We start from the raw sequence: 19,980 nt of genomic DNA, 5'->3' as shown, positions 1-19,980 counted from the left end.
GGAACAAAGGAACTTGTATATGTACCCTAGACATAGTAGATAACTATTATGAAGCAAAAAAGACTGGTCATGTTGCAGAACTGGTTTGGATCAAATCACATTCTGGCATCCAATGACAAAGCAAACTAACTAACAAAAGATGCGATTAGTAATGGAAGACCTGTTGTTGTTGTTGTCTTCAGTCCTGAGACTGGTTTGATGCAGCTCTCCATGCTACTCTATCCTGTGCAAGCTGCTTCATCTCCCAGTACCTACTGCAACCTACATCCTTCTGAATCTGTTTAGTGTACTCATGTCTCGGTCTCCCTCTACGATTTTTACCCTCCACGCTGCCCTCCAATGCTAAATTTGTGATCCCTTGATGCCTCAAAACGTGTCCTACCAACCGATCCCTTCTTCTAGTCAAGTTGTGCCACAAACTTCTCTTCTCCCCAATCCTATTCAATACCTCCTCATTAGTTACGTGATCTACCCATTTAATCTTCAGCATTCTTCTGTAGCACCACATTTCGAAAGCTTCTATTCTCTTCTTGTCCAAACTAGTTATCGTCCATGTTTCACTTCCATACATGGCTACACTCCAAACAAATACTTTCAGAAACGACTTCCTAATACATAAATCTATATTCGATGTTAACAAATTTCTCTTCTTCAGAAACGCTTTCCTTGCCATTGCCAGTCCAGTAAAGCTGCATGTCCTCGGGAAAAATTACGGCTGTAGTTTCCCCTTGCTTTCAGCCGTTCGCAGTACCAGCACAGCAAGGCCGTTTTGGTTAACGTTGCAAGGCCAGATCAGTCAATCATCCAGACTGTTGCCCCTGCAACTACTGAAAAGGCTGCTGCCCCTCTTCAGGAACCACACGTTTGTCTGGCCTCTCAACAGATACCCCTCCGTTGTGGTTGCACCTACGGTACGGCCATCTGTATCGCTGAGGCACGCAAGCCTCCCCACCAACGGCAAGGTCCATGGTTCATGGGGGGGGGGGGGGGGGGGGGGGGATGGAAGACCTATGAACATCAAACTCCCATACACAGACTACTTTTTGCAAATCAAACGACAAGCGCTTCTTCCGTGGCAACTGGTATGCACTGATGGTGAACAAACAACGGGATGAAAGCTATGCCGGTATACAGCCAAACATGGCAAGACAGTTATGGTTTGTGAAGTTCGGACTCTCATGGAAAATAATATCGCTTATTGTGCGGCGTCTTAATTGTGGATCTTTATCCGCCCACTTACATCGGATCGGAGCATTGTGGGCACCTCATTGTCAATGTGATGGCGCCACAATTTGTGATGTCAATCTCATTCTCTTTCAATGCAAGCGTTGTGAGACCGGCGGTGTCAACTTTTGCAGGAGAGACCGGCGGTGTCAACTTTTGCAGGAGCGCTCGAGACTTGGTCCCTGCCAAGATTATAACTAAAGACGATATAAAAATCTACAAAGAGTGATGATTGTCGATCTTGCTACGGAGACTGATTTACCATATTTCACACAAACAAGTTTTTACTGCAAGTTGTATCCAGTTTGCTCATGGACTAAGTGTCATTATTGTACTATGTACACACATTTATGAATGTCTCCTCTCCGCAGTGTATCAGATCACGGTTATATGTCTGTTACACTGCTATGTCATTTTATTTAAATTATTGCGGCTAGAAGCCAGAATAAATCAATAGAATCAACCAATTCTCTGGTAGACACAACAAGCAGGTGCATCCCATAGCGAGCGATAAATGGATAACGCTTTGGTCTGCCGAGAAAATCAAAGATCTTAATAGTTGAGTATTGAGCGCACTGGTAGTGACGGAGCATACTTTGGACAATAATGTGTAAACATTGTGTTAACTGACATCATGTAGTGCTGATAAATACCAACATGTTCCGAAAAATACACGCCTAGATGTTTGTGCCGAGAAGAATAATACACACATCTCAAAATTACCGTTATATTAAAAAAAAAGTCTATTGACTAGTACCACGGAAGAACACCAAAATGCGCAGGAAAGTCACTAATTTTGTACTAGAAATTGAAGTGCACGCTGTAAGTTAGTAAAGATCTTACTCTCATATTGTAAGTTGCACAGATACTTCAATTTGCCGTTTTGTGTATCTTGTATATTACCTCGTGTTTAGTACAAACGTGACAAAATGTATAAGTCAAAGAACAAAATAAAGATTTAATTTTAGAAAGTATGATGTTACGTTCGCGGCGGAAGTGTCATTCCCCCAGTTTCCCCGATTCCTAAATGAATTGTGTTTGTCAGTTGCTCCCTATTGTAACATTAACTGGAAGCCACTACGGTTAACGAATACTTTAAGTGGAATGAAGAGTGAATAGCCCCGGCATCGTCATCAGTTATTAGTCAATTCTGATCCACTACATACTGAACACAGAACAAAACAAAGTTGAGACTAATTGATGCAACAAGCCGAAATTTGTAAATTAGTCATAAGTAACAAACAGTGCCGTTTAAATAGTTGAAAGTATCCGTAATTCCCTATACAAAAGCACTGTTTTATAACAGTATCCGTAATTCGGTAGACAAAAGCAATGTTTTATAATTAAAGAATTCTTTTACTGAGCAACGGCATTGCTCCATCAGAAATGACAAATATTTGAACGAATTTTTATGTCGCTTCTGTTTTAAATCATTAGGTAGACTGATGAATAATGTAACTTGCTGTCCCTGAAATACTTTACTGACACTATATTGTTCTAGATTGAGACATTACATCTGTTTCTTACTTTGTGGCTACAGTAGTCATGTTTATTTTGTCATAAGGCCCCAGTTAAGTTTAAGAGATGCCAGTATAAGTGAAGGCTTGGCAGGCTCATTTTCAGCTGGGTGAAGTGTCTACAAGTTTCTTTAAGTTGCAGATAGTTGTGATAGCTTTTCTCTGTACCCTAAAGAGATTTTGCTGGGCTGAGTTTCCACAGATGAGCATGTATTGAAGTAATGAGTGAAAGTATTCATAATATGACTGAATCACTGTTGACCTGTTGTACATTGGGTTAGGACACAAAGAGCATAACTAGCCTTTGACAGCTTTGTTTCAAGGCCTTTCACATGATAGTCCCATTTTAAATTGTTTTGTGGTTCTATTCCTAGAATGTTTAACATCAGGTATAGAGTGTAAGATATGATATTGTATCACATTTTTGTGTTAGTGGGGAAGAGTAGAAATCAATGAAAAGTTTCTGCTATATGATCTTATTTTGTCAAAAACAGCCAGTAATCAGACACTGAAGCATCTGCTGCTGATTCCATAAATATTTTTCAGTGGCTGTAATTAAAATAATGGTTTCATCTACAAATACTCTTTTTTTCTTTAATAAAGTCATTTACATCACCACTATAAAGAAGGAAGACTAAAGACCCCCTCTAAATAGCTCTTTGGTGCTCCATACTTAATCAGTGATTTACTGAATGTTGTTGTTGTTTGATGCAGCTCTCCATGCTACTCTATCCTGTGCAAGCTTCTTCATCTCCCAGTACCTACAACAACCCACATCCTTCTGAATCTGCTTAGTGTATTCATCTCTTGGTCTCCCTCTACAATTTTTACCCTCCACACTGCCCTCCAATACTAAACTGGTGATCCCTTGATGCCTCAGAACAAGTCTTATCAACCGATCCCTTCTTCTGGTCAAGTTGTGCCACAAACTTCTTTTCTCCCCAATCCTATTCAATACTTCCTAATTAGTTATGTGATCAACCCATCTAATCTTCAGCATTCTTCTGTAGCACCACATTTCGAAAGCTTCTATTCTCTTCTCGTCGAAACTATTTATCGTCCATGTTTCACTTCCATACATGGCTACACTCCATACAAATACTTTCAGAAATGACTTCCTGACACCTAAATCTATACTCGATGTTAACAAATTTCTCTTCTTCAGAAACGCTTTCCTTGTCATTGCCAGTCTACATTTTATATCCTCTCTACTTCGACCATCATCAGTTATTTTGCTCCCCAAATAGCAAAACTCCTTTACTACTTTAAGTGAATCATTTTCTAATCTAATTCCCTCAGCATCACCCGACTTAATTCGACTACATTCCATTATCCTCGTTTTGCTTTTGTTGATGTTCATTTTATATCCTCCTTTCAAGACACTGTCCATTCCATTCAGTTGCTCTTCCAAGTACTTTGCTGTCTCTGACAGAATTACAATGTCATCGGTGAACCTCAAAGTTTTTATTTCTTCTCCATGGATTTTAATACCCACTCTGAATTTTTCTTTTGTATCCTTTACTGCTTGCTCAATATACAGATTGAACAACATCGGGGAGAGTCTACAACCCTGTCTTACTCCCTTCCCAACCACTGCTTCCCTTTCATGTCCCTCGACTCTTATAACTGCCATCTGGTTTCTGTACAAATTGTAAATAGCCTTTTGCTCCCTGTATTTTACCCGTGCTACCTTTAGAATTTGAAAGAGAGTATTCCAGTCAACATTGTAAAAAGCTTTCTCTAAGTCTACAAATGCTAGAAACGTAGGTTTGCCTTTCCTTAATCTAGTTTCTAAGATAAGTCGTAAGGTCAGTATTGCCTCACGTGTTCCAGTATTTCTACGGAATCCAAACTGATCTTCCCCGAGGTCGGCTTCTACTAGTTTTTCCATTCGTCTGTAAAGAATTCGTGTTAGTATTTTGCAGCTGTGGCTTATTAAACTGATTGTTCGGCAATTTTCACATCTGTCAAAACACCTGCTTTTTTGGGGATTGGAATTCTTATATTCTTCTTGAAGTCTGAGGGTATTTCGCCTGTCTCATACATCTTGCTGACCCGATGGTAGAGTTTTGTCAGGACTGGCTCTCCCAAGGCCATCAGTAGTTCCAATGGAATGTTGTCTACTCCGGGGGACTTGTTTCGACTCAGGTCTTTCAGTGCTCTGTCAAACTCTTCATGCAGTATCGTATCTCCCATTTCATCTTCATCTACATCCTCTTCCATTTCCATAATATTGTCCTCAAGAACATTGCCCCTGTATAGACCCTCTATATACTCCTTCCACCTTTCTGCTTTCCCTTCTTTGGTTATAACTGGGTTTCCATCTGAGCTCTTGATATTCATACAAGTGGTTCTCTTATCTCCAAAGGTCTCTTTAATGTTCCTGCAGGCAGTATCTATCTTACCCCTAGTGAGATAAGCCTCTACATCCTTAAATTTGTCCTCTAGCCATCCCTGCTTAGCCATTTTGCACTTCCTGTCGATCTCATTTTTGAGATATTTGTATTCCTTTTTGCCTGCTTCATTCACTGCATTTTTATATTTTCTCCTTTCATCAATTAAATTCAATATTTCTTCTGTTACCCAAGGATTTCTGCTAGCCCTCGTCTTTTTACCCACTTGATCCTCTGCTGCCTTCACTACTTCATCCCTCAAAGCTACCCATTCTGATCCTACTGTATTTCTTTCCCCCATTCCTGTCAATTGTTCCCTTATGCTCTCCCTGAAACTCTGTACAACCACTGGTTCTTTCAGTTTATCCAGGTCCCATATCCTTAAATTCCCACCTTTTTGCAGTTTCTTCAGTTTTAATCTACAGGTCATAACCAATAGATTGTGGTCAGAGTCCACATCTGCCCCTGGAAATGTCTTACAATTTAAAACCTTTTTCCTAAATCTCTGTCTTACCATTATATAATCTATCTGATACCTTTTAGTACCTCCAGTGTTCTTCCATGTATACAACCTTCTTTCAGGTTCTTAAACCAAGTGTTAGCTATGATTAAGTTGTGCTCTGAGCAAAATTCTACCAGGCAGCTTCCTCTTTCATTTCTTAGCCCCAATCCATATTCACATACTACGATTCCTTCTCTCCCTTTTCCTACACTCGAATTCCAGTCACCCATGACTATTAAATTTTTGTCTCCCTTCAGTATCTGAATCATTTCTTTTATTTCATCATACATTTCTTCAATTTCTTCATCATCTGCAGAGCTAGTTGGCATATAAACTTGTACTACTGTAGTAGGCATGGGCTTTGTGTCTGTCTTGGCCACAATAATGCGTTCACTATGCTGTTTGTAGTAGCTTACCCGCACTCCTATTTTTTTATTCATTATTACACCTACTCCTGCATTACCCCTATTTGATTTTGTGTTTATAACCCTGTATTCACCAGACCAAAAGTCTTGTTCCTCCTGCCACCGAACTTCACTATTTCCCACTATATCCAACTTTAACCTATCCATTTCCCTTTTTAAATTTTCTAACCTACCTGCCCGATTAAGGGATCTGACATTCCACGCTCCGATCCGTAGAACGCCAGTTTTCTTTTTTCTACATGTGTTCTATATTGTATCTTATCCACTGATTTGTGATCTCTTTGACACTATTTTGGGCAAACTCGCAATAATAATAATTATTATTACTACTACTACTACTACTACTACTACTACTACTACTACTACTACTAATAACTGTATTAGGTCATGCATTGTTGTATCTCAGTAAGGGTAAATGGAAAAGAAAATGTTTCTAATATGCACGGGAATTGGATATATCTTGTAATCTCCCTCTCCCATGCCTCCCCCCCCCCCCCCTCCAATCTAAGTCCATCTCAGTCTCCTCATCTTCCTATTGAGTTATCAACAGGCACACAAAAAAGTGAAAACTTTGCTAGCTTAGCCCATTGAAGGATTTGCCCAACACTTAGGAAAGCTCTCATTCTGTTTTTGTGTCCACCCTTCTACTATTTGGTGAGTGATCTTCTTTACTTTTAAATTATTCACATTCTCCCAGCACTTTCCTTACAATATATGTTTTAATGAACTCTTTCATCTCCTTGGACAATGTATTATTTATATTTATTTTAATTTTAAATTGTGACCCCTTATAGAAAATACAGTAAAATCATTAGATGAACGACAGCCGAAGAACCCGAGACAGAAGCCAATAGGCAGTTTGTCAACAAGTGGCCACCAAAGGCTTAACAATTTTGTATTAAGCATTTTGTTTGTTTTTCTTTCATATACGTACATCATATATTAATCCTTGTTACTTCATCTATTGAATAGAAGGAGTTGTCATTTAGAAATTCTTTTAATTTGCTTTTAAATGTTGGTTGTCTATCTGTCAGACTTTTAATACTATTTGGCAAATGACCAAAGATTTTTGTGGCAGAAAAATTCATCCCTTTCTGTGCCAAAGTGAGATTTATTCCAGAATAGTGAAGATCATCCTTTCTTCTAGTGTTGTAGCTATACACTTTGCTGTTATTTTTGAATTGGGATGGGTTATTAATGACAAATTTCATAAGTGAATATATGTATTGTGAAGGTACTGTAAATATCCTGAGTTCCTTAAATAAATGTCTGCAAGATTATCTTGGGTGGGCTCCAGCTATTATTCTGATAACACGCTTTTGTGCAATGAATACTGTCTCTCTTATTGATGAATTGCCCCAAAATATGGTGCCATAGGAAAGCACCCAGAAATTTTGAGTATTCTGCCTTAGCAAAAGATTTCTGTTCATAGCCTATGTTTATCAATGGTGTTATGCCATTTACTGCACAGAATTGTATAAACTGTGTTTTCTCAAAATTTAGTGAGAGTCCATTTGCAGAGAAACACTTAATACTTTTATGAAAGACATTATTTGCAATTTTCTCAGCTGATTCTTGCTTTTTGGATGTGGTTACTATACTTGTATCATCAGCAAAAAGAACTAGCTTTGCATCTTCCTGAATATAGAGTGGCAAGTCATTAATATATATTAAGAACACTAAGGGACCCAAGACTGAACCCTGTGGGACACCAATCTTGATACCTCCCCAGTTAGAAGACTGCTGGTTTTTGGAGACTATCTATACTGTTAATTTCAACCTTCTGCATTCTTCCAGTTAAGTATGAATTAAATCATTTGTGCACTGTTCCACTCATACCACAATACTTAAGCTTATCTAGAAAAATTTCATGATCCACACGATCAAAAGCCTTTGAGAGATCACAAAATATCCCAATGTGTGATGTTCGGTTATTCAATGCATTTAATATTTGATCAGTGAAAGCATATATAACATTTTCTGTTGAAGAGCGTTTCTGAAAAGCAAATTGACACTTTGTTAGTACTTCATTTTTACGAATATATGATACTACTCTTGAATACATTACTTTTTCAAGAATTTTGGATAAAGCTGTCAGAAGTGAGATTGGGTGGTAGTTGTTAGCATCAGATCTATCCCCTTTTTTGTGCAATTGTTTAACAATAGCATATTTCAGTCTATCTGGAAAAATGCCCCATTTCAGTAAACTACCACATGTGTGGCTGAGAACCGTACTTATTTGTTGGGAACAAGCTTTTAGTACTCTGTTGGAAATGCGAACGATTCCATATGAGCTTTTACTTTTAAGTGACTTTATTATTTTCCTAATTTCAGTAGGAGAAGTGGGTTGAATTTCAATTTTACAAATTGCATGGGTACTGCCTCTTCCATATACTGCCTTGCATTTTGTAATGAATAGCTGGATCCTATTTTCTCTGCAACACTTAAAAAATTACTATTAAAAAATTTTCTACTTCTGACTTTTTGTTAACAAACTGTTCATTGTGTTTGATAGAAATACAGTATTCCTATGCTCGCAGTTGCCTTCTTTCCCTCGGACTTTTTAATAACTTCATAACTTCTCTTAATACAGTGCAGTAGTTTTTATAATGTTTCACTGTTTCAGGGTTTCAACATCAGCACCACTCCTAGCTATAAGACACATTTCCCTTTTCTTTGTACAAGATATTTTAATCCCTTTAGTAAGCCATGGCTTTTTACATGGTTTCTTACAATTATATTTCACTGTTTTCTTAGGGAAACTGTTTTCAAATATACTCACAAAGGTATCACAAAATATGTTAAATTTTAAACTAGCATCATGTTCCCTGTACACCTCATCCCAGCCTAACTGTTTCAATCTTTCCCTAAAATTTTGAATTGTTAAATCATTAATTGAATGCACTAATTTGGAGGACTGTTTTGCATTACTATATGGAGCTATATCATATACTGTAAGTAGCTGTGCATCATGATCAGACAGACCATTTTTAACAGGAAAACTTTTTATTTGAACAAATTTATCTTGGTCTGTGAAAACATGATCTATCAGAAATTACAATTAAATCAATATCATTAGCTGCTGATGGGCGTTGATATATATATCCGTCAGCAGCTAATGGTATTGATTTAATTGTAATTTTATTCTAGAGAGCTGCATGGTCACCAATGGCATCTGTTCTTTTGGACATGTCCAAAAGAACAGATGCCATCTTCTTATTATCTAAAAGTGTGCTGCTTTCCTGTACCACCCGAATAGAAAAATCAATAACTGATGTCAAATTGAAAGAACCAAGTAATACAAGATCAAGCTTTCTATCGGATTCTTTCAGAAAATCTACATTGAAATCCCCACAAACAATAATTTGCTTTCCTCTGTCTGACAGATAGCACAACAAGGAATCCAAGTTTTTCAAAAATAGTGGAAAATTTCCCAATGGCGACATATACAAGGCTACAGTTATAAAAGCGTCATTATTCAGTTTAAGCTCACCTGCACATGCTTCTGTATGTTGCTCTACGCAAAATTTTTTAGTTTCCAAATTTTTCACATTATGACCGATTTTAAAATATATGGCAACTCCTCTGTCTATAGTGCCTCTACTTACATTTGCCGAAAGCTTATATCCACCTACATATACAATTTCCGTACCTGTGTCTATATGATGCACAACAGATTGATACATAGAATCAGTTGCTGCCATAAGTATATCCAGTTTTTTGATTAATTTATGAGTGAAAGTAACAACTCACTGAATACTGGAAGCATTGTCATTGGCAAGCACACAAGAAAGACAAAATATTTGTCTGTTGGCAGAGCTGGAGGGGGCCAATGGAGTTGGTGTATTTGTTGCAGTAGACAAGAAACTCAAATCCACCGAGATAGAAATTGAAGCTGGAGCTGTGTGGGGGGGGGGGGGGGGGGAATGTTTGGACAAGACTCAGTATCAGAAGTGGATGTAAAATAGTAATAGAATCCTCCTGTTGCCCACCAGACTCACCTCCACATGTAACAGAGAACTTCATTTTGCTTCTATGTAAGTTCCTCAATCACAAGAATCAGTTGAAACGTTAATCATCCAGCAATAGTTGAGAGCATTACAGTTTTGTTAGTGATGGGCTTGACAATACATCCTGTGAAACATTATGAAGTGCTTCTCGGTAAACTATCTAGAACAGATAGTATGGAGCACTACTCATAATTGATATATATTGGATCTAATGCCAACAAATAGACATAACGTCTTTGAGGTAGTCCACATCAAAACTGGTACAAGGGACCATGACACGGTTCTGGCAACATGATTACCAGTGTACAGAGGATAACTAAAACAAATAGGAAAGGTATGTATGTTCATTGGGATCAAACAATGTAAAATCCATGGTGGAATAACAACAATATTGTGAAAAGGACAGATTTGTACTTGTCATGTAGAGGAGATATCAAGTCACACACAGGCACAACGAAAAGAATGCTGTACATTTAAGCTTTCAGCCAAAAGTTCCCCTCCTAAAGTAGAAAACACATGTTCCGTAGACAGTGGTTATGTGTGTGTGTGTGTTGTGGTTGCATGATTGTGTGTGTGTTTTCTACTTTTAAGATGTCCTTTTGTCCAAAAGTTCAAATTTATAGCAGTCTTTTGTTATATGTTCAGTAAAGTAGATAAAACAGCAGTAGTCATGTATGTAACTGAGGAATTAGAAACTTTCCGCACAGGACAGGAGCTTGTAGAGGAACAATGGCCCTGGTTTAGAAGAATAGTTGGCCATGCACTAGAAATATTTATCCAAAAGAACAGTTCATAATGAGAGGGACGCTACAGTGACTGTAAAAAAAAAAAACTTCTAAAGAAATAGGGACAACTGCATAATATATGTGTAAAACAAAGCATGAATAGAGAGATGCCAATTAAATGTGTGTGGCTGTCAAGAGAGCAGTGTGAGAAGCCTTTAATTACTACTGTAGGAAAATATTGTCAAATGCTTGTTTACAGAACCCACAGAAATTCTGGTCATATTATGTAAAGGCTTTTAGTGGTACCAAAGTTAAGTAACCAGTCACTCGTGAATAAGACAAGAACTGAGACGGAGGGAATCAAAGCAAAACCTGAAATTGGTGGCTCTGCTTTCAAATGTCCCTTTACAAAGGAAAATCCAGGAAAAGTGCTCCAGTTTAATTCTTGTACAACTGAAATAATAATAATAATAATAATTTTATTGTCTTTAAGCCATTACAGCAATAGACAAAGTCATACACATAATACGTATACAGTACACGCTATAAAAGAACACAATTGTTATTAAATTTACAGTTTAATATAACAGGTAATGAAATCCTTTATATTGTGGAATGGGTTTACAACTAACCAGTCATAAAGTGTTTGTATTGTTGCTCTGGTAAATTTTATATAGCTTGTGGAAGTTTGTTAAATAATTTGTGGCCCATAAGTTCATAACTGTTAACTGATTTTGACAGTCTGTGCTAGGACATATAGATACACCTGTTAGTCCTAGTGCTATAGTGCAATGTATATTTGCTCTGCATTTTACTTTAGGTAAGTCCTTTTTTGTGTAGATTAAAGTGAATGAATGAATGAAACAAGTATTAGTATTGGTGGTTTTGAGAAACAACTGAAATTGTTAAAATTGAAGAAAGCTCCAGGACCCGAAGGAACCCTCAAACTCTATACTGAATTTTCGGCTAAGTTACGCTCCCCCCCCCCCCCCCCCCCCCTCTTTTTCTAACTATAATCTAACATAGATCCATCCAACAAAAATCGTACCAGTAGTTGAGAGAAAGCACAGATCACACAAATCTACAGGAAGGGTAGTAGAAGCAAACTATCATCCGGTATCCTTGACATGAATTTGATGTAGAATCTCAGAACATATTCTTAGCTCAAACATAATTAGGTATCTTGAACAGATTGGTTTTGTCAACAAGCATGGATTCCAAAACCACTGACCCTCCAAAATGCAACTTATCCTCTTCTCACATGATGCACTGCAAGCTTTGAATCAAGGCAGTCAGGTAGATGCAGTATTTCTGTGTTTCCAAAAAGTATGTTACTGAGAACCACATCTACACTTATTGTTGATAGTATCATAATATGGGGTATCAAGCAAAATTTTTGACTGGATTGAGTATCTTTTGGTAAGGAGGACACAGCATGCCATCTTGGATGGACAGTCATCTTCAAATGCAGAAGTTACTTTGGACAGGTCTCAGGGAAGTGTGTTGGGATCCTCACTGTTCATGTTGTATACTAATGACCTTGCAAACAATTCATAATTATCTCAGACATTCTGCAGATGATGCTGTTAATACTGTTTGAAAGAAGCTGCACAGATATTCCCTCAGTTCATGATAAGGTTTCAAAGTGATGAAAAGATTGGCAACTTACTTTAAATGTTCAAAAATGTAAAATTGTGCACATAAAAGAATTTGTGATTATAATATCAATGAGTCACAGCTGGAATCAGCCAACTCTTATCTGTCCTGAGAAAACCTACTCAACAAAGTTTCAATAATGCTGACTAGGAATATGTTACAACCCCCATATAAGGATCTTGAGCACAAGATTAGATTAATTACAATATGCACAGAGGCATTTAAAGAATCATTCTTCCTGTGCTCCTTGCGGGAATGGAATGAGAAGAAACCATAATAACTGGTACAATGGCGCGTACCCTCTGCTATGCAGTTCACACTGGTTTGCAGCCTACAGATGTAGTTGTAGACTCAGTGTTCCCTTTGTTTGGTGAGCTGTTACTTTCACTCCTAAATTGTTTACATATCATCTTATAAGAGGCTGCATATTACTCTCAGTTCTTATTATTATGGCCCTTTTCTGCTGTTTGGATATTAACTACTTCTCATGTACCTAGTTCTACTACATTTTACAGCATGTATGGTCAACAGTGTCAAAAGCTGTGGTGATCTAGAAATATGCCTGTATCATAGTCATACTAGCTGAGAGCTTTAAGTGCCACTTTTGTGAACTCTGTTATAAACCAGTATTGTACTTCTGCTCCCTTGGAAGTCAAACTGTGCTTTGTTAAGAAACTTGATGTAGCTGATTAATCTGTCATTCATGATTAGTTATGTTATTTTTTGGAATAACGTGAGTAGCAAAACTGGCCGTTAGTTTTCAGTATTTTCCACATTAATGTTTCTTTACTAGAGGTACAACTCTTGTGTGCATTAGATCCATTGGAAAAATATCTGAACCAAAGCTCATGTATTATGTTTGTTAACAGAGTTTGTTTGCTGTCCATTCATGCCTTCAGAAGAGGGGATTGCCGAAATGTCTGATTACACCTTTGTGCTTTGACCCATGATGTCATCAATATGGCAGAAATGACTGTTCTAAGCGTCTCTAATATGGCACCTATGACATCACTGAAATACATATAAATAAGACAACAATTCCCTCCAAAAATACGATCAAATTAATGTGACAACTGCAGGAAACTGGGGATTTTAGGGTAGGGATGAGCGAAATATAATAGTAGGAAAAAAAAAAAAAAAATACCATGATCCCGAAACAAACAAAATGATGGGGGTGGGGGAACACAACATTCTACTACACTGGCGAAACCTACATGATCTGACACTTCCCTTGACCTATTTAGGTCAACCACAGCTGAGGATACCAAAACACCAACACCTACATCTAAAATTACAAAAAATTGGAATTGGTCATTTCCCGTGATGTATAAAGATCAATTACAAGTATTGATACCAAGAAAACCAACACCTTCGACTAAGAAAAATCGAAAAATAAAAGCAAAACCAGAACACCTCAAAAATCCAAAACCCCAACATTGCTATATAAATTAACACACATTCAGTACACCAGAAATACACAAAACATCACAACTTGAGAAGAATAGACCCAAAAAAACAATTACTTACCATCAACAAATTCCGGCATTGCAAACTAAGTCGGCCACCACCCAACTCTCTCCTCTCCACCCCCCCCCCCCCCCCCCCCCCACACACACACACTCTCTCTGCCAATGATTTCACACATCCAACACTGTGGTTCAAATGAACCCAACACAGCACATACATAATACACACCACTAGAGGGTACCATCAAACACAAGACGACTTCTATAAACACAGCCAACTCTGTGCTGTAATGACATCACACATCACAGCACCCTTATGTCACAGGTCAAAGTAGACAGGTGGAATCACACTTTCATTTACTCCAGAAGAATTACTGGAATCTCATCTGGGCTTCCTGACTTCTTGTTTTTAAATTTTTTTGTCTTCCTGACTTTTTGCTCTGTTGTGGGGTACACCATCATTCTGCTGGCTGTCTAATTTATTATGTGCACTACAGCTGTTTTAGAGATATTTTGTTGCAGCTTCTCTGCAATACCTGAAAAGTATTCATTCACAAAATTTTCTAGTTCTTGTGAATTTTCCATTAATATATCCCTTACTTTGATTTGCATGTTTACAAGTCTCCATTTTTGTTTTCAAATTGTATGACATGTACTACTTTACTTTTATTTTCTGAAAAGAAAACGTGGGATGAAGTGTATACTTAAATTTTTATGTTCCTAAAAAGCATTAATTTTCATAAATACAAAGATTGTTTCCACAAACATGTTGTCAGTTGCGAGTAACAGATGTTTTGTACATGCACAAAACTATTATTAAATGGGGGAAAAACCACCATGAGTGAATTACTGTTGTTTAATTAAATTTTACACACACAAGGAAATGAGTGGTCATTCCAAAGGTTGGTTTGAACACCACAGTGCCACACTAGACACTTTCCTATTAGAGATGATAATCTCTCAGCTTCCTCATAATGGCTTAACCAGCCAGTTACAAGGACACCTGCAGATTGATGTGGACTCCTAACCACAATGTAACTAGACATATTTTATATTTACAAAAACGTAATGAACATCAGAGCCAACCCAAACACACACATGTACAAAGATATATGTCTGCTAGCTCCACAGGAGATGAGACTGAAAATATATATGATTAGAGAAAAGAAATTATTCAGTATGTTAGGGGAAATGTAGCTTTAATTGCGACAGTGAACTGAAATTTAAGTGTAGGAATAAAGACTGGGATGAAGGAATAATAGAAATTTGCACAGAGCACAATTCAGCGATTACTAATGCTTAGTTTAAGAATGATGGAAGATGGTTGTATATGTTGAAGAGACTTGGAAACTCTAGTAGGTTTCAGAGGAGTTACATAATGGTAAGATGAAAATTTGTAAACTAAATTGTAAGCTGCAGTACATTTCTAACATCACATAAATACTCTGGCCATAATTTATTAGTTATGAAATGCAAATTAATTATGAAAAAAATTCAGAAAGCTTGGAGATCAAGACAGTAGGACTAGATAAGCTGAAAGAATCAGTGGGTGTTGATAGTTTCAGAGGGAGCATTATGCAACAACATACATCATCTAAAGAAAAACAAATAGATTAATATGCAATTTTGAGAAATGCAACTTTCAAGACAGGAGATAGACAACGAGGTAAAAATGCAATGGCCATTAGGAATGTTCCAGTAACATACAAGGTATTAAATTTAACTGGTGAATGAACAGCACACAACTTTGTCACTGGATACAGTTGTAAACAGCAGTATAGGTAGGAAGACATTTCTGCTTAGAAAGAGCAACAAGAAACAGATTTCAGCTGACCAGTGCAGTCAATATGAAAATTTCATCTGACAATGTTGAGTACCAATGGGCAATGTTCCAAGAGTATTTTACAATGCACTTTAGACAAGTATGTGCTAATCAGAGTTGTGAGAAAAGGGAAAGGCTCATCGTGGTTCAACAGTTGGGTTAGAAAGCTGATACAAAAGTAAAGAGAGATTCACTGCAAATTTAAACACAGCCAAAGCCTGATAGATCAGCAAACACTGAATGATGCCTAAAAAAAGCGTAAGTAGACAAATGCTTGTGCATTCAGTCAATTTGAAAGTAAAATTATACTTATTTACCTGATAGAAAATCGTAATAAATTTTGATCTTATGTTAAATATAGACACTGTGACCATAACAGCATCAAAACAGAACATTACACAGTGAAGGCTGAAGTGCCGAATATTTTTTTCCAGAAGTATTTCACTGAGGAAGACTGCACTGTAGTTCCTCCTTTAAACCACTGCACAAAACCTCGAAATGAAAGATAATGGCCGGCTGATGTGGCGAGCGGTTCTAGGCACTTCAGTCTGGAACCACACTGCTGCTACAGTCGCAGGTTCAAATCCTACCTCAGGCATGGATGTGTGTGATGTCCTTAGGTTAGTTAGGTTTAAGTAGTTCTAAGTCTGGGAGACTGATGACCTCAGATTTTAAAACCCATTGTGCTTAGAGCCATTTGAACCAGTTGTGAAAGATAATGAAATAAGTGATCACAGGATAGAAAAGCAACTGAAATCACTCCACATCATCTTAAAAATAATACAGTTTTGTTATACATACATACATACATACATACATACATACATACATACATTTTTCCTGAGGGCATGCTGCTTTATTGTATGGTTAATTGATGATGGCGTCCTCTTGAGTAAAGTATTCCGGAGGTAAAATAGTCCCCCATTTGGATCTCCAGGCTGGGACTGCTCAGGAGGATGTTGTTATCAGGAGAAAGGAAACTGGCGTTCTATGGATCGGAGTGTGGAATGTCAGATCCCTTAATTGGGCAGGCAGTTTAGAAATTTTAAAAAGGGAAATGGGTAAGTTAAAGTTAGATATAGTGGGAATTAGTGAAGTTTGGTGGCAGGAGGAACAAGACTTCTGGTCAGATGACTACAGGGTTATAAACACAAAATCAAATAGGGGTAATGCAGGAGTAGGTTTAATAATGAATAGGAAAATAGGAATGCGGGTAAGCTACTACAAATAGCATAGGGAACGCATTATTGTGGCCAAGATAGATACGAAGCCCACACCTACTACAGTAGTACAAGTTTATATGCCAACTAGCTAGGCAGATGATGAAGAGATTGATGAAATGTATGATGCCTATAGGAAAATTAAAGAGACCTTTGGAGAAAGGAGAACCACTTGCATGAATATCAAGAGCTCTGATGGAAACCCAGTTCTAAGCAAAGAAGGGAAAGCAGAAAGGTGGAAGGAGTATATAGAGGGCCTGTACAAGAGTTATGTACTTGAGGACAGTATTATGGAAATGGAAGAGGATGTAGATGAAGATGAAATGGGAAATATGATACTGTGTGAAGAGTTTTACAGAGCACTGAAAGGCCCGAGTCGAAACAAGGCCCCCGGAGTAGACAACATTCCATTATAACTACTGGCAGCCTTGGAGGAGCCAGTCTCGACAAAACTTTACCATCTGGTGAGCAAGATGTGCGAGACAGGCAAAATACCCTCAGACGTAAAAAAAAAAAAAAAAAAAAAAAAAACAAAGAAACCATGTGTTGACAGATGTGAAAATTACCAAACTACCAGTTTAATAAGTCACAGCTGCAAAATACTAACGCGAATTCTTTACAGAATAATGGAAAAACTGATAGACGCCGACCTTGGGGAGGATCAGTTTCGATTCCGTAGAAATGTTGGAACACGTGAGGAAATACTGACCCTACGACTTATCTTAGAAGAAAGATTAGGGAAAGGCAAACCTACATTTCTAGCATTTGTAGACTTAGAGAAAGCTTTTGACAATGTTGATTGGAATACTCTCTTTCAAATTCTGAAGGTGGCAGGGGTGAAACACTGGGAGCGAAAGGCTATTTACAATTTGTACAGAAAGCAGATGGCAGTCATACGAGTCAAGGGGTATGAAAGGGAAGCAGTGGTTGGGAAGGGAGTGAGACAGGCTTGTAACCTATCCCCGATGTTATTCAATCTGTATATTGAGCAGGCAATAAAGGAAACAAAAGAAAAGTTCGGAGTAGGTATTAAAGTCCATGAAAAAGAAATAAAAACTTTGAGGTTCGTTGATGACATTGTAATTCTGTCAGAGACAGCAAAGGACCTGGAAGAGTAGCTTAACGGAATGAACAGTGTCTTGAAAGGAGGATATAAGTTGAACATCAACAAAAGCAAAACGAGGATAATGGAATGTAGTCATATTATATCTGGTGATGCCGCGAGAATTCGATTAGGAAATGAGAGGCTTAAAGCAGTAAATGAGTTTAACTATTTGCGGAACAAAATAACTGAGGGTGGTCGAAGTAGAGAGGATATAAAATGTAGACTGGCAATGGCAAGGAAAGCGTTTCTGAAGAACAGAGATTTGTTAACATCGAGTATAGATTAAGGTGTCAGGAAGTCGTTTTTGAAAGTATTTGTATAGATTGTAGCCATTTATGGAAGTGAAACGTGAACAATAAATAGTTTGGACAAGAAGAGAATAGTACTTATTTTCATATGCATGCATAAAGAGAATAGAAGCTTTCAAAATGTGGTGCTACCGAAGAATGCTGAAGATTAGATGGGTAGATCACGTAACTAATGACAAGGTATTGAATAGAATTGGAGAGAAGAGAAATTTGTGCACAACTTGACTAGGAGAAGGGATGAGTTGGTGGGGCATATTCTGAGGCATCAAGGGATCGCCAATTTAGTATTGGAGTGCAGCGTGGTGGGTAAAAATCGTAGAGGGAGACCAAGAGATGAATACACTAAACGGATTCAGAATGATGTAGGTTGCAGTAGGTACTGTGAAATGAAGAAGCTTGCACAGGATAGAGTAGCATGGAGAGCTGCACCAAACTAGTCTCAGGACTGAAGACCACAACAACATACAATAAAATAAAATATTACGCTTAATTACCCCTTGCTCAAATTATCATTTCATTCTCTATGAGTTCTTCTGTTGAATAATAGCATTTCTCCCACATAATCTGCTGTAGCCTCATTTTTAAAATTTCTGGCTCCGTATAAAATATGTTTTTGCCCATTAACTTGTTATATATTGTTATTCCCATATACTGTGGAGTCCATGCGTATAATTTCAACTGGTCTGTAGGTAACATAAAATTATTTTTATTTCTTGTGTTATATGTACGGTTAAATTGATTCTCCTCAAATAATTTTTGCCTGCCGTGCAGGAAGAGTATAATTTCATAATGTATATGGAGGGAACAGTTGTTTGTAGTTTCTGAAATAATTTGTGACAAGACTCTGTTTGCTGTGGAGTACACATGTATCGGATAATTTTCTTTTGCAGTTTCAGTATTCGAGGTACACTGCTTCATCTTCCCCAGAATATTATCCCATATCAAATGACAGATTCAAAATAACTATGATATTCAATTGTTTGTGTACTCAAGTCAGTGGAATTTGCTAGTATTGGTGTTGCAAATGCATAACTGCTTAGTTTATTTGATAGCAAGTCAATATATGTATTCTAGCTTAAATTCTTGGGTAGATCAAGAAAGCGATTCAGATGTACTTCATCAAATTGGGGAGAAAATACATCTATGGCACAGCTTAACTAAAAGAGGTGATATACTGCCACAAAGATTTTTGGTCAATTGCCAAACAATATCAAAAGTCTGACAGACAACCAATCGGCATTCAAAAGTAAGTTAAGGGAATTCCTGAATGACAACTCCTTCTACTCCATAGATGAATTTTTAGACATAGGCCAAAGAAATACAGTAAGCATTAACAATTGTACCGTATATAAGACTAACAATGATTATTTGGGATAAATGAATCTTGTGTACTTTGACACGTTCCACATCATTATGAAAGAATCGTGTTCATGATCCATGGAACAAGTAATATAACTAACTAACTAACTAACTTGGTTAATAGAAGGGACATCAAGTGTTAGGCAATTTCATAATGGAGAGAATTGTGGGTGGTTAAATATTGTCGATGAAAACCAAAGCATGGCAACTGTAAGCATATTCCATTGCATGTAGGGTGCAAAGGTTAC

General features: G+C 37.4%; 1 protein-coding gene across 2 annotated transcripts in view; it reads left to right on the top strand.

Annotated features, from left to right (window-relative positions):
- Positions 1 to 1,775: 1,775 nt before the first annotated feature.
- Positions 1,776 to 19,980, top strand: part of LOC126346278 (uncharacterized) — a 176,276-nt gene continuing 158,071 nt past the window's right edge. For both annotated transcript variants that reach the window (XM_050002172.1, XM_050002173.1), the window contains exon 1: positions 1,776 to 2,046. In XM_050002172.1, coding sequence (XP_049858129.1) covers positions 1,999 to 2,046 — 48 coding nt within the window. In that variant the 5' untranslated portion in view covers positions 1,776 to 1,998. The remainder of the gene's footprint in view (positions 2,047 to 19,980) is intronic.

Source organism: Schistocerca gregaria, chromosome 1 (assembly GCF_023897955.1).
Source record: "Schistocerca gregaria isolate iqSchGreg1 chromosome 1, iqSchGreg1.2, whole genome shotgun sequence".
NCBI lineage: Eukaryota > Metazoa > Arthropoda > Insecta > Orthoptera > Acrididae > Schistocerca > Schistocerca gregaria.
This window is presented reverse-complemented; position numbering and strand designations above follow the sequence as displayed.